Below are 15958 nucleotides of genomic sequence, written 5' to 3' on the forward strand. Positions count from 1 at the left end.
GAGTCAGAGCAGAGTATGAGTGGGGAGGGAGGGGCAGAGGGAGAAGTAGAGGGAGAATCCCAAGCAGACTCCTTGCTGAGCGAGCTCTCCCCACCCTGCCCAGCTCAGGGGTTTAATCCCATGACCCTGAGATCATGACCCGAGCTGAAAGCAAGAGTGGATGCTTAGCCAATGGAGCCACCCAGGTGTCCCAGAATGTGTTGGATTTATTTATTTATTTATTTATTTATTTATTTATTTATTTATTTATTTATTTATTTAAACATGTTGGTTTTAATAGAAAAATGCTTCCTCCAGATCTTTGAGTACAGTTGATGTTCTGGGATGAGATGGCCTCAAGTGTCTCCAGAAGGCACACAGAGGTGCCCCTGTGGGGATGGAGGTGGGATTGCATTGTTTCTAAGATCCTACTCAGCAGCGTCCCAGGTTCCTAGGGTAAGTGGTACCCAAGAACCTGGAAGGAACCTTGGAGGGCAGGCTCTCGGTGCCCCTGCTCCTAGTGGGACTGGACAGTGTTGGGTAGGGGTGGAAGCAACAGAAGGGGGGAGAAGATGCAGCCTCTGCAAGTGAAGGCCAAGGAAGGCTGGAAGAGCAGGGCTGTGTCTGAGCCTGCTTTTTGGCCCATGGGCTGATAAACCTGGTTGGGTTGGGTTGGCAGCCCTCCACCACCCCAGGTAAGTTCCAGGAAACACTAAGCCATTGTTTCTCTTCTGCAGCTGGAAGCTGTCCTGGGGATGGGCCCTCATATCATGGGAGGGTGGGCGAGGGCAAGGGGTGAACTGCATGTGGCAACATAGGACTCGTCATTCTGCCAAGGTATGCTCCTCCTGGCAGTTCTGATGCAGCACCCAAGGCCAAGGTCTGGGGCCATGCCCAGCCAATGGGAGGGGAGTGGAAGGGAGCCTGGAAATGAGCGGCAGGCTTTGGGGCAGAGCCTGTGAAGGGGAAGAGGGAGCATCTGTGGGAGGGGGCAGATCTGATGTATACAGGGGCCTGCTTACATTTGCTAGAGATTAGCTAGTATGCATGGGCTCTCAAGCATTAGGGATTGAAATGAAGTCACCCATTTCTTTAGGACAAATATAAGGGGCTTTCCCTGGGTAAAGGATTGACTACATTAGTCAAATTTGTACCCATCAGATAGCATTCCAATAAATCTAAGAGAGTATCACCAAAGCTGCCACACTGGAAATTTCCTTTTGGGCATTGTATTTATTTTTTTTAAGATTTTTTTTAAAGATTTTATTTATTTATTCATGAGAGACACACACAGGGAGAGGCAGAGACACAGGCAGAGGGAGAAGCAGGCTCCATGCAGGAGCCCGACATGGGACTCGATCCAGGGTCTCCAGGATCACGCCCTGAAGGACTGAAGGTGGCGCTAAACCACTGAGCCACCCGGGCTGCCCCTGTATTTATTATAATAATAAGATTCAACGTATCTTGATGAATTCTTCTTGAGCATGTTACCAAATAGAGCTAGGATTTGGAGTTCAGAAGGATTGGCTTCCAGTTTCGCTTTATTAGCTCTATGACTTCAGACAAGTCACTTGGTCTTAGAGCCTCAGATTTCCCATCAATAAATGGAGTCATAGCATATCTCAATATATATTGTGAAGTTGAGGTGAGATCTGGGTTGGGAAAGCATTGTGTAAGTTGTCAGTAGCTTAATGTTAATCTTAAATAAAAACCCTTTTGGCAGCATTAAGTGAAGAGCATCGCCATCCTCTACACCCTCCACAACCTGGTCTCAATCAGTTGAAAGACTGTAACTCTCTCAGCTTCTCTTGACTCAAACTGTTCTTTGTGACTCAAGAAGATCCCCCTTTTCAGGTGAGTTTTGTTGCTTTTAGGCGTGCATTATCATCCCCCTGCTTTGAGTTCAGCTTCTATCACAGGGCTCACCTGCCTCGATGGGCCAGGGGCATGCCGTACAAACCTCAGAGGCCCCTGCATCCATCTTTGAAGATACATTGGTCCACTATGGGCCCCAGTTTCTTCATCTGTAAAATAAAGGAAAGGCGGTTCGACTAGATGACTTAGGTCCCCTTGCAACCCTCAGTGTTCCATGATCTAGCCATATTCCAGAGTGCTTATGGTAAGCCAGAGGTGGGGAGGGAGGGAGTGATGCATATTGTCTGGCCAGTGACAACTGATAAAAACAAGTCAACATTCAGACATGAAGGAGTAATCTGCTCTTTGCAATAGGGCAGTATTTAGATAAATTAGAACATCTAACTGAAATGTGATACCTCTTATTCTCCATAATAATTGACTATTTTATCAATTGGTAAATAATGATCAATTATTTGATAATTATCAACTATTTATATTCGAGGGAGGGATTGCTGTGTGCCAGGGGATGTTAGAAGTTGCTTTGCATATTACAGTTACAATATATTGGCTATTCCAAGTATTTGCTCTGTGTTAGATACTTGAAGTTGCTTCTAATCTCCGCAGAGCGCCACAAAATAGATTTACAGAGAAATTAAGGTTTAATGAGATTAAATAAATCATGCAAGGTCATTCAGCTGCTAAGTGGTAGAGGCAGGGTCAAGTCTAGGCATTTTTTTTTAAGATTTATTTATTCATGAGAGACACAGAGGCAGAGACACAGGCAGAGGGAGAAGCAGGCTCCTCCCAACGGAGCCTGATGCAGGACTCGATCCCGGGACCCAGAGATCATGACCTGAGCCAAAGGTAGACACTCAACCACTGAGCCACCCAGGCATTTTTGACCACAAAGCCTAGGATGGGACCCCTTCCTCAAAGTCCATTGGCTGGCTGTCACCACCTGGCTTGCTCTTGAATTGCTGACTTGTTGCTCTTGTCCTAGGACGGGTGGTTACCCCAGCTGTGTTTTTGATGCAGTTCTGGGCTTGACCCCTGAGGAGGAATTGGTCCTTTCTCTCCAGCCAAGGCAGCCAGCCTGAAAACTGCATGGGCAAAACCTAGCTGGATTTAGTGCTTTCACTCCTGGCATGCTGGAGACAACCAGCCTTGGCTCCCTCCTCGTGCTTCTCTCACACCTGCCCTCTTGTCTGAGCGCTAGTCAAGGGTGGAAGGCGCACTAGAAATCCGGAACAGTTTGCCAGGCCTCTGGCTTCAGCCAGGGGATTCAGATCGTGTTGGTGGGAGTAATCAGAAACCAGCTGCAAACTTGAATTTCAAATCGGGGCCCCTGGGAGCTGACACATCAGGTTGGCTCGTGCCTCATTTTCTTCCGCTGTGTCACGTGGGAGAGGGTTTGCAAGAGAAGCGTCCCAAGGCCTCTCAGTAAGGGAAGCCTGAGCGAAGCATGCACACGCTAGAGCCAGATGGGTGACGGCACTGCCCCGGGCCCCAGGAGGCCCAGCCGTGGCTTGTGGCTGCAGAGTCTTGAGATCCTGCCTTGGTTCTTACCAGCGCTCTGCACCTCCACAGGCCCTCCTGGCGGCAGTGCTTCCTGCTGCCCCATCCTTGGGGGACACTCCGGCCCAACCCGAGGCTCTCACTCAGAAGGGCGGGGCTCCCACAAAGGGGTCCTCCTTGTCCTGTCTCCTTGCATCAGTCTCTCCTCAGATCAGACTGATGCTAGTCCAACCACAGAGCAATTTTCCCAGAAGAAACAGGCCAGAAACAGGCTGGCATCTCCCCTGAACTGTGTGCAGCGGAGCCTCAGGAGCCGTGTCCAGCAGCCAGGCCTGGGTGACCTCTGCTCATCCCTCTTGTACGTCTGTGTTCTTAGAGCAGCCCAAGGTCGTCCACGCCTGTCCCTTCAGAGCATTGCCACACTCCAGCCGCCTGCACAAGGCAGAGGGGTGCTTTATTTTTTTCATTATTTTATTTATTTTTTTAGAGGGGTGCTTTAGGGCTGGCTTGGGAACAAGGGATGAAGCGTACCAGTGTGGAGCTAGAGAGGCTGTTCAGAGCCCCCGCTGGGGCAGAGAGTGGTCAGCAGCCTCGCGAGACTCACTTCTGTTCTGGGCTTTCTCTTCCAGAGCTTTCCTGGGCTTCTCTGAAGAGCAGACTGTGGCATAGAGGGGTGACCTTTCCTTTACTCCCCCTCCCTCTCCTTTCTAGATCTTCCTTCATCCCTCTGACACTGGCACTGGATATTGGCTGAACTGGGGCAGGGGGCGGGAGAAGAATTAAGTAGTAGAAAGAAAAGGAACATGTTCCATTTACTTTATAAGTGAATGATACTGCCCAACACTCTGCCCCGTTAATTTTGCTGTTAATATTCTCCATTCTAAGGGATTAAATGAGGTAAATCTCCTTAAGTACACCCCCACCAAAGAGTAGCTATTATTGGTTCTCTCTTTTTCTCCTTTTTACCTTGGGCGTCCCCCCTCAGCATTTGCCCCAGTTTCTCTCTGGACAGACTTCATCCAATCAGAGGCTCAGCTTGGGAGCTGGCCAGAGGCTGCGAAGCTGGAATAATGACAAGAATAGTGGCCGTCCTTAGCCCTGACCCCGTCTCTGTCCTCATGGCAGATGCTGGCGTCTCTCAGGTGTGCCCACCTGGTTCGGCTGCCCAGCCTGTGAAGCCCTGCATGGTGGGCTGGGAACAGAAGTTTCTTTCCTCCCCTCCTGGTGTCCTGCATCAGGTTCCTGCTGTGGGCTTGGCTCCCTCTGCCAAGCCTTTCCCACCTGCCCAGGTGTCCTATGTCGTGCTGGTGGCAGTCCTAGAGACATAGGTGGACTAGGGCAGGAAGTGTCTGGAGAGGCCCATCGGGAGAGAAGGGCAGTGACTTCCTTAAGATCACACAGCTGGTTACGGTGCAGCCACAGTGAGTACCAGGGTTGCTGAGTGTCTCTCAGATGTCCCTTCACACACCCACCCCACCCCCACCCCCCGGTTTCTCCTGTGGCCTCCTCTGTGGCCAAGGCTGCTTCCATCCTCTGAGCTTCTGAAAGATCTTGAAACAACAACGACGATGTTAACCACAGCAGCTGCCGCAGGTTGAGCACTTATTCTCTGCCAGAGACTGGGCTGGGGCTGCTTTTCTTCCACATTGCTGACCCCCATGGCAGCGTGCAGGTGGCAGGGTATTAGCAGGAGCCCTGTTTGTAGATGAGTCACCTAGGACACGCAGAGGTTTTCACTTGCCTCAGGCCACACAGTGGAGCGGCAGAGAATGCGGCCTCTGACTGTTGAGCAGTCTGTTCCCGTCCACGGGGCATCTGGGGATGGACACCGTGAGTACTGTTCCTGTTCCCCAAAGTGCTTTTCTGGGCTCCCACGGACACAGGGTGGTAGGGCCTGACCCTTCTACGTGAGTATTGCAGTGCTCATCTCGTGGAGTTTAAAAAACTGGGCACAGTTGATATGACTTAATAGAGGGAGAAGGGGATGGTTGGATCAACACACTTGTGACCTCAAACTTGCTCCTGTAGCAATAAGACGTGATAACAAAATGAATGAACATTTAGGATCGTTGCTGGATTGTGATGGAAATGTGTCTTTTGCTAATTTACTTATAATCAGAGTTTCTGGTTCTGGCTTTGATTTTTTTTTTTTTTTTTTTTTTGCATGTGACTTATTGCAAAAAGCTTCTCTCAGCCTTTTCTCATTAAATCCCAAATTAAGCAAGAATCCCAATAGGAAGAGAGCAGCTCCAAGAGACCAGGCCTTGCTCATTCACACTGTGTGTGCAGTTGGGTATGTTTATTTGATTTGATCTGCGTGTGTGTGTGCATGTGCATGTCTCCCCTTTTAAGAAAATTTAAAAATAACTTTCTGCCAAAGATGTGGGCACTCAGAGTGGTGTCGCTGAGCCGGCATCTTCCTCCCGCCTGTGGTCTGCTGCTCTGCTGATGTGGCCAGGCTGACGTGAGCAGCTCATCTGCCTGCAGAACCCCAGCCCCTCCTTTCACGTGCTTTTTTAGAGAAAAGGCCTGGGAAGCCCAGGGGAGGGAAGAGTCGGCCTGGTGGCCCAGGGAATAGCTCAGACAGGGTTTGCACTGAGTGCTTTCCCTTGGGAAGATGGGGACCTGGATCCAAGTTGCTTGGAAATGCCGGCGGGAAACTCAGTCTACCCAAGGTTCCAAGGCAGGACATCATCATCCCCATTTCACACCCTGGAAGACTGAGAAGCAGAGTAGAAAGGATGCACGAGTCACATGCCTGGTTTAAAGCCAGACTGGCACCCATGCGTCTGGACCAAATACCTATAGACTCCGGAGGAGTAGATTTTTTTAATCGTAGTGACCTGTTCGCCCACTTATTTCCCTACATCCACTCTCCAATGTTCTTAGCATTCCCTATACAATAAAGTTAAATGGTGTCATAATTTGGGAGAGGTTTTATTTTTTTTTCCCCAATACTTTTTTAGCCCAACTTTCTGTTCATGTATTCCACGAGTACTTGTTGAGAACTTATCACGTGCTCATGAGTACTGTAGGCATTGGGGATACAGCAGTTAGTGGAACACACAGGATCTTGACCCAGTAGAGTTTGTGCTCCAGTGGGGGTGGGGGTGGGGCAGATGTGAATCTTAGAACCACACAACTATGTGACTGTCAACTATGATCTTTCAGACAGAGAGGAGAGGACGGAAGAGATTTGATGCATGCTGCTAATGGGACCAACCTATCCTCTGTGGGGCCAGAGGTCTATGTGCAGGTTTCCAATTAGCCATTGTGTACTTGGATAGTTGTGTTGGTTTGGTTTGGTTTAGATTTATTATTTGATGGAGAGTCTCAAGCAGACTCTGTGCTGAGCACAGACCACAAGATGGGGCCTCTATCTCATGACGCTGATGTCATGACCTGAGCGGAAACCAAGAGTCAGATGCTCAACCAGCTGCACCACCCAGGCGCCCCCATTTTTGCTCCCAAGCCTAAGTATTCAATTTGAAAATTGTTCATTGAAGTTTCCTCTCAAACTGGTCCGTTTTGCTGACCTCTCATGGCTGTATTTAACACGTGAGCTATGTTGAGCATGTTAGTTGTTCCTACTCGCGTAGTGTAATCCACAGGTTTGATAGGCATGCCTCCCACGTTTTTGTCCACGTCATAGTCCTTGGTTCTGTCCAGTTCAAAATGACTTTCCAGTCATGTTGCCACCACCGGATACCTCCCTGTAAGAAGTCTTAGATCCGAATTTACCTCCATTCCTCATTGGTAAGCAGCATTGTTGTTTAGATTGATGTCTTCCTTTATTAGCCATAAAATATTCAAGTATCTACCATGGCTTCCAGAGGTCTGGGATTGATATTCAGTCTTGGCCAAGGGCTTAGTTGACTTAAAGGTATTTTAAGTACTGTAGGCATTGGGGATACAGCAGTTAGTGGAACACACGGGATCTTGACCCAGTAGAGTTTGTGCTCCAGTGGGGGGAGGGGGGCAGACGTGAATCTTAGAACCACACAACTACAAGACTGTCAACTCTGATCTTTGAGACAGAGAGGATAGGATGGAAGAGATTTGATGCATGCTGCTAATGGGACCAACCTATCCTCTCTCAAGTGGGGCCAGAGGTCTATGTGTAGTGTTGCAGTATCTGTTTCAGCTTCAGATGTCTCCGGCGCACGTTTGTTGAGCCGTTCTCTTTGGAAGAAAACATGGAACCAAATTAGATATCAATTCACCCTCCTCCTCCCCCATTCCTCAGAACCACACACCACTATCCTGTATAACCACTTTTCCCTTTCTGGTTGTGCATTTTTAGGAGGACAGACAGGAGAGCAGATGGTGATGGGGAGGCTAGGGGGCTGGGTTAAAGCAACAGTTCTCAAAGTGGGCCCCCAGGGGATCCTTGGGATCCCTGAGACTCGTTCAGGGGCCCAGAAGTCCAGATCATCTTTGTAATAAGATGGCGTTGACCTTTTTCACCCTCTTTCTCTCTCAAGTGGAGCTTTCCAGCAGCTGCAAATGCAGTGGTATCACAGTAGACTGAATATAGAAGCAGATATGAAAATCTAGCTGTCTTCTGTTAGCCAGACATTACAGGAATTTGCAAAAATGAACAATTCTTCTTACTAAACTGTTTTTTGCTTTGAAAAATCTTTTTCCTTGAAAAGTGTTATGTGAACATCAAATGGGCTTATTAATGTTTTTGAGTAAATTACTAGTTTTAATTTTGAATACAGTAAATACTGTTAGCAGTCACTCTCAAACAAAAGCTCTTTGGAATCCTCACTGATTCTTAGGAGCATAAAGGGGCTCTGTGACCAAAAACTTGAGAACTGCTGAGCCAGAGGGTAAGGGGCTACCTGGGTGTCACAAAAATACCAGTTATTCAAGGAGCCAAACGGAAAGGCTTTAAAGCCTTGTCATTCATGATTCAGGCATCTGCAGTTTGTCCCGTGGCATGAGCCGCATAGGATGAGAGATCCTTGTGCAGCTAGAGCAATCCTTCGGTCCCCTGGAGGAGGACTGGGCCGGCATCACCTGCTACCGTGCCTCAGTAGTATGCACCAAGGACCAGTCCTGAAGCTCCCCGGGGGCCAGAACGAGCCCCACCAGGCCCTGTGTGACATGAATGCTTGGAGCCTGGGTCAGATCTCAGCCCGGATTCCCGACGACGATTGCAGCATGGGAGTTCCCCGTCCGTCTGTTCTCTGGGCTTGCCTCCCACTCCAGGGATCATCAGCAGGACTTCTTCAGCTTAAGGAGGAAAGAGCTGGGTCTCAGGAGGCTCACATCCCCATGAGCCCTATGTGGTAATCCCGTGCCAGATGTGCCAAGGGGTGAGTGACGTTCCAGGCCAGATGTGGAGCTGGGGGTGTGCCCAGCTTCCCCCCCCCCCCAAGGGTTCAGCTCTCCACTTGGCAGCATCCTCCCTTTGCTCCACACTGAGATTGGAATCAGCAGCTCCGAACGAGTAGAGACCTGTGAGCTTCCCCTCCTGGTCTCCCCGGGACTCCACTGAGCGCCTCTACAGCTGGCAGCCAGGGTTTCAAAGGTCACCCCAGCTGGGCGGATTAGAACAACAGATCTCCAGAACCGAGCGAAGTTGGCTGCCTGGCCGAAGGCGAGTTGCAACATCTGCGCGCAGAGGCAGCGGCCGCCCCTTGGCTTGGAGTCGAGCCCTGGGCCGCGCAGTGTCCGGCTCCCCTGGGCCGCCTTCCTTCTCCGGTCCCGCGGGGGAGCTGCCCACGCGTCCGACTCATGGGAGAACTGCCCGGGGAGGAGGCCACGGTAAGGCACGGCGGCCCTGGCCCACTGTTGGCCCCCGTGGTCCCAGCCAGGCCACCTGGCACAGCCCACAGCCCAGGAGCGGCTCCTGCGGGACTGGGAGCGAGTAGGGCCGTGGTCGGGAGCTGACTGCAGGCCAGGGGCACCTGGGGCCCCTGCACTGGGTGTTTGCTGGCCCCTCTGCCAGCTCGGTGTAGAGGCTGCTGGGAGCCCGGCCCCACCTGTAGGGTAGGTGCAGCTATTGCCAGGATGCCCTGCTGCAGGGCAGCTGCTTAAAGACCGGATCGTTTTAAATGCGCTCTGGGGAGGGAGCGAAGAGGGCAGACAGCTGGTTTCTCAGAACTTGTTCTGCTGTATAACTTCGTCCCGAAGCTTTAACACTTCTTCTGGGTCTTTCTGCCGCAGTTCACTCTCTTTTGGCCATAGTAGAAAACTGTTCTTTTCTGGGTTCAAGAAACAATTTAAAGTGCTTTTGATCAAATTAAAGTCAAGTTAACTTAGTGCTGCTTTGGATGGTTAACGAATTATGTTACTCGTGAAAACTTTGGAGGTGAGCTTTGGCCTGAGCATGGGGGGAGGGGGGGCCTTCATCCAGTTCTCTTTGACTCCCTCCTTTTTTTTTTTTTCCACTTAATTCTCTGTCCTTTGATCTTCATTTAACTGGTATTGAACGAACCCCCCAGCTGGGTGTGTTTCCAGCCACTGAGCACTGCTCTGCCAGTAGAGAAATTATGGCAAAAGTTACCCAGCCCCTCTGGTGTTCTCGACTGGAATGTGGTTAGCAGGCTGGACGAGACAGTAGAAGGGAATAAGGATGGTTGGTTTGATTTACTGTTGTTATTTTAAAGGTTTTGTTTTTTAAGTGCTCTCTATGCCCGGTATGGGGGTTTGAACTCACAACCCCAAGATGGAGAGTCACATGCTCTGCTGACTAAAGCCAGCCAGGCACCCCTGATTTAGTATTATTTTTTTGATAGAACATCCCAGTTATGTCCTTAACCATTACTTGTCAATGTGGACAAACTCTGTTTATGCTGCTGGTGGCAGTGGGTGGGGCGATGGGCTGAACGAAGCTGTTTGGTGTGTCTGGCCAGCCTGGGACTGGGCCCTGCCCCTGTTCGCCTGATGGTTAAGTAACTATCCCCTGCAACCACCTTGTGGGGGACTGGATGTCTCTTGGCTAGGGAGAAGGACTTGCCTGTTCCTTTTCTAACCATGAAGCCAGACCTCCCATTGGGATAGGCTTCTGTGTTTTGATGTTTTGTTGATGATAGCATCCGGGCCTTCAGGAGATTTAGAGACCTCAGAAGGGGCAGCTCTGGTGGTGCAGCGGTTTAGTGCCGCCTGCAGCTCAGGGCGTGATCCTGGGGACCCGGGATCGAGTCCCACGTCGGGCTCCCTGCGTGGAGCCTGCTTCTCCCTCTGCCTGTGTCTCTGCCTCTCTCTCTCTCTCTGTCTCCCATGAATAAATAAATAAAATATTTAAAAAAATAGAGACCTCAGAAGATCTTGGATGAGGATAATATGTGGAGAGGGTCCTGAACCTGATGTCACCACTCCTCGTTTTTAGCTTCCCAGAAAGCAGGGAGGATGGGAAGAGGCCGTCTTGTGTCTTTCAAAGCCAGGCCTAGGAGCAGAAGGGGAGGCAATACTCCCCACTCTCTGCCTATTTTATGTCCCTTTACTGGGGACAGCAGGAAATGCCTCGTCTGGGTCATGGGATGCTCCAGGAGCTCTCTCTCGAGGGTATGACTGAGGTCAGGTGTGGTTTTGGTTTCTATTTCTTAGCTCTGTGACCTTGGACAGGTTTTATTTCTGAGCTTCGGTGTCCTCATTTGTGAAACGAGCACAGTCAGAGCGGCCTTGCTGGACTGTGGGGGCTGCCCCCTTGGGTGGTGCTGCTGGACCAGATAGGTGTTAATTATTGAAGTTAGGTGATAGGCATTTGAGGTGCTCATTTTATCATTCTTCCTGCTTTTCTGTATGTCTGTATGAAAGAAGTATTCTATAACAAAATTTATTTTGAGTTTAAAACTCCTAGATCATTCAGTTACTATCATTATTTTTCCTTGTAAACATTCACTCATACATGATATTGCACTGTTTGCAGCCAGTTCTCACTGTTAGATACTTAATTGGGTCTTCCTTTCTGTTTCTTTTCTTTTTTAAAAAAGATTTTATTTATTCATGAGAGACACAGAGAGAGAGAGAGAGGCAGAGACACAGGCAGAGGGAGAAGCAGGCTCCTTGCAGGGAGCCCAACGTGGGACTCGATCCCAGGTCTCCAGGATCACACCGTGGGCCGAAGGCAGCGCTAAACCACTGAGCCACCGGGGCTGCCCTTCATTTCTGTTTCTACTTCATGGGGTTATTTTTCAGTTTCTTCTGCTATAAATAATGTGATTAGCATTCCTAGAGATGAATTTTATGCTTCATCTCTGATTCTTTCCCAGTATTGCTAAATGTAAGATTTCTGGGAGGAGAAGTGGACCTTTTTTTTTTTTTTTTTTAAGGATCTCTTTGATGCCATCTCTCCGGAAAACAATTTGGCAATTTATATGCCCCCCTAGGAGGGTGTGACTGTGCCGCCTCTTATGTCATCTTGCCGCACTCTTATGTCATCTTGCCTTTTAAATGTCAGTGTGGTCAGTTTTTTAAGAAAGACAATAGCTTGTTCTTAATTTGCGCTCTTGGATTCTCACTGAGGTCAGGCCATGTCCGTTTGTTTCAGTGGCCATTTGTCTGCCTTCTGTGACCTGCCTGAGTCATAGCCTCTGCCCATTTATCTGTGGGGCCATTTCCTTCTCAGATGTAAAGTATTCAGTCCTTTGTTTTTGTTGCAAACGCTTTATCCCATCTGTCTTTCAATGTTGTTGATGGTATATTTTGACATGCAGAAAACCTTAATTTTATATGTATATGCTAGTAGCTCTCTCACTTGCTACCCCAACCTCAGACCCCTCTCTCCACCAGCCATCTCTAACCACATCCAAGGGGGTAAGAGGGCCTGTGGTTAAGAGTAGGAGCTCTTGGGTCCAAGTGCCAGTCCTGGCCCCTACTAAATGCCACGACCTTGGGCAAATTTCTTAATCTTGCCATGCCTAATCCATAAAATGGGGATGATGGGATTATCCATCTCATAGTGTTTATATGAGGAGCAAATGAGCTGTTATTCAAAAGTGCTTAGAACAGTTTCTGGTGGAGGCTAAGTGCTACAGAAGTTTTGCTTATATTGTCATCTACCGCTGTGAACCTGTGAGGCTTATCATTTGGAAAGGATTTTGTTTGCGCAGCTAATACCTTATTGGCAAAAGAGAAAGCTGGGTTTGTCAAGCAGAGGATGTGCTCTGTTATAAACAAAGCTGGCTCTCTGTTACTTGAGCTTCAGCTTCAAAAGGCATATCCCTACTTTATTTTTATTAGATGTTAGAAATTTCAACAAACTAATTACATGCCCCTGACACCACTGTTCCATGGCCAGTGAGATGCGGTCCCCAATCTGGAGCTGTCCCAGCCTGCTGAGGCTCCCACCTGGCTTGGAACCTAGAGCAGGGGTACTTGAGCTGTCCTCCCGGTGGTGGCTGTGGGCGTCCAGCGACTACCTGGGGTCTGATCACCCCTTCCCCGCCCCCTCCCTGGCTTCTCTCAACCACTGCCCGTTTTCCCAGCCTTGTCCTCCATTCTTTCCTGTGGACGTGGGGAGCCCTTCCTTCTCCATCTTTCCAACAAATCCCTTCTCTGTTTATGACAGCCAGTCTGTTCTGCTGCTTACCACCAAGAACTCAGATTCGCACCTGTTGCTAATTCCACTTCTGGAATCAATCCCAAGGAAGTCCCTTTGCTCCAGCTAACCTGCCAGCCCCCACCGACATCCTGTCCAGGCCTGACTGGGCCCTGTGCCAGGAGCCGGGAGCCTGAGGTATTCTTGCCAGTGATGCCATCATTTTGCTCTGTCTCTTTGGGCTAGTGACTTACCCTCTCCGGGCCTCAGTGGCAAATGGAGAAATTAGCCTGAATAATCTTAGAACGCCCCCCACCCACCCCGCCACGTTCTGTGACCTGCGAGGCTTTCCACCATCTGGTCCCCAGAAGTGGGATGTCCTCCCAAGACCCACTTCCTTCCCTCATTCATCTGCTCGCTCTCACCTCTCCTCACCTCAGTCAGGATCCTTGCTGTTTTAACCCCAACTCTTTCCTTTCTGGGAAGATGGATCCTGTTTTTCTTTAGCCTGTGACCTCTCATGGTTCAGGCAAAAGCAGCTTTTACTTTCTGTTGTGAGTGCCTGGTTTACATGTTGATCCTGAAGAGCCAGTGATTATTAAATACTGACTTTAGATGTCAGCTGTAGAAGGGCTGAGATCAGCTGGTCCCTCCATTCTTGCTCCAGCTGCCCCCTTTCCTTTTAAGACTTTATTTATTCATGAGAGACACACAGAGAGAAAGGCAGAGACACAGGCAGAGGGAGAAGAAGGCTCCCTGCAGGGAGCCCGATATGGGACTCGATCCCACAACCCCAGGATCATGACCTGAGCCAAAGACAGACGCTCAACCCCTGAGCCACCCAGGTGTCCCTAGCTGCCCTTTCTTCGAAGTTCTCTGTAGGGTGTAGGAGAGGCAGGTGTGTGGCCCTGTGCTGGTGCTGGTGCTGGGGTGGGCTGAGCCTCACCCTGGCAGCCTTGCATGTGGAGGACACAGAGCCTCTCATTCCCAGAGAGGAGCTCCAGGCCAGCCCTGACCTGATGGGGCACCCACTGGCCATGCACAGGGATGAGGGGCTGCACTTTGTCTCATCTGACCTGGTCTTCCTTCCTGTTTGCAGACCATGGGGGATGTGAAGCTGGCCGCCTTGACACAGGCTTCTAAAACCTCCGTCAATGTGGATCACTCGAGGGTCGGGTCTGCACCCCCGACAGAGGCCCCTGCTTTCATTTTGCCCCCTCGGAACCTCTGCATCAGAGAAGGAGCCACCGCCAAGTTTGAAGGGAGGGTAAGAAGCGTGGCTGGAGGGGAGGTCGGAGAGGAGATGGGGCAGGGTCGTCACCGCTTCCCCGGCCCATGCCCCAGGAGGTTGGAGCTTGTGGAAGCCTGGTTTTCTCCGCACCCACACATCAAGTGAATGTCTCTCAGTTTACACAACTTGTTTGATTTATGGTTGGCGTTGGTCTGGGTTGGGAAGGGATGCTGGGACGTTTTACTGTTAACGTAGGGCATGTTCTGGGTATGTGCTACCTAAGCGTGGCTGATGACCAGGGCTGGTGGCAGGAACCATGCAGCTTGGGTTGAAATATGTGTCCTCAAATCTGGACAGTTGAGAACAGACTGTAAATTTTCTTTCACTTCCTCCCTCAAAGGAGCGTTTTGTGAAATAGCCTCTCATTTGTCTGCTTGGTGCATCCAGAGCATCCGGGTGGGAGATGGAGTCCCTTGTGCTAATGAATACTGGTCCTTTGCTCCACTGGGGCTCCATTTCCTTTTCTGCAAATTAGGCATGGTAATTCCTTTGTCCGCCCTGTGCTAGAACGGAGAAAACGATGACAGGGACATTGACGAACCGCTGTAAGAATACTAAGGTTATGCCCCAGTGGGGAGACTTGTGACACTGCTGGCTCAGGCCGCCAGGAAGTCACATCATCAGCTTGATGGGGAGATGCACGTGGGAGTCCGGGACATTGGCGGGTATTATCTGTCCTGAGTTAAACATGGGGAACCCACCCCAGGAAACACCTGAGAGGCTAGAAGCCTTTGACCTGAGCAAAAAGACAGCTGAGGTGATGAGAAATTCATAGGTTGTGTTATGAATCTACAGTTTAAGGGGCCCCTCCACTCTTGTAGAAGAAAGGGGGCAAGCATGTCACTCATCCCAAGTGACACTGGGCCTTACCTTTGTTCCAGCACCAGGCTTGGCCTTGTGTAGGATGGCCCTTGCCATCTGGAGAGTGCATAGGCCGCTTGTGATGTGCGCCCCATGCGGTCCCATAGTTAAGACTCTTTGCCGGTGAGTCGGACATCATCGTCCTTGTCACACGTTCCCCTTGAAGAGGATCGTGGGGAATGTTGGTGACGCTGCTGGACGAGTCTGTTTCTTCTTTCTGGGCCCTGCCAGAATGAAGGCTCTCTTCTGTTGCCCTGACGGTCACCCCCACATCCTGGCAGCCAGCAGGAAAGAAGCAGGGAAAGAATCCCTGGGGACTTAGCTTTGGCTTACTCCAGGAAAGGGAGCGACCTGAAGATCCATGCTGCAGTGTGAATGCACGCTGGAGAAGATCCTGCTAAGTGAGAGCAGCCAGGCACAAGAGGCCACATGAATAGGCAAAGCGATCGTAGATTTGTGGTTGCCGGGAGCCAGGGAGGAGCAGCAGGGACTGCTAATGGGCAGAGGGTTCCTACTGGGGTTGATGGAGATGTTCTGGGATGAGACAGCGATGGTGGCTGGACCACTTTGTGAGTGTGTTATTATAAAACACTGACTTTATACTTAAAAGATAATATATAAAAAATGAACTGGAAAAAAATGGCTTAGCAAAAATGACTCTAGTACCTTCTTTCCTGCACTCCTGCCTCTGACAGATGAATTCCTGTTCTTAAATCCTGGCAGATGTGGAGAGGAAGAGAGGACTTAGCTTCCTCTGTAGCATAGTGGTACTTCTACTTCCTTTGCTGCCTTTGGAAGTCACGAAGGGACCATGCCCTGGAGTTATTTGCTTTGGAACCTTGTAGAATGAGCACTGGCCCAGGCATCAGCCAACTAAGTTCTCTGTTAGTTGGTCATCCTCTTGTTGGTTTCACACCTTCTATGGACCTGGGTTTTCTTATCTGAGAAGAAACAGCTGGTGG

General features: G+C 49.9%; 1 protein-coding gene across 1 annotated transcript in view; it reads left to right on the forward strand.

The window, feature by feature from the left end:
• The first annotated feature begins 8817 nt into the window (after positions 1–8817).
• MYLK (myosin light chain kinase) overlaps positions 8818–15958 on the forward strand; it is a 181474-nt gene continuing 174333 nt past the window's right edge. The window contains 2 exon segments of the mRNA XM_055316566.1: positions 8818–9126; positions 13944–14111. Coding sequence (XP_055172541.1) covers positions 9097–9126; positions 13944–14111 — 198 coding nt within the window. The 5' untranslated portion in view covers positions 8818–9096.

The sequence above is a fragment of the Nyctereutes procyonoides genome, unplaced genomic scaffold (genome assembly GCF_905146905.1).
Source record: "Nyctereutes procyonoides isolate TBG_1078 unplaced genomic scaffold, NYPRO_anot_genome, whole genome shotgun sequence".
Lineage (NCBI taxonomy): Eukaryota > Metazoa > Chordata > Mammalia > Carnivora > Canidae > Nyctereutes > Nyctereutes procyonoides.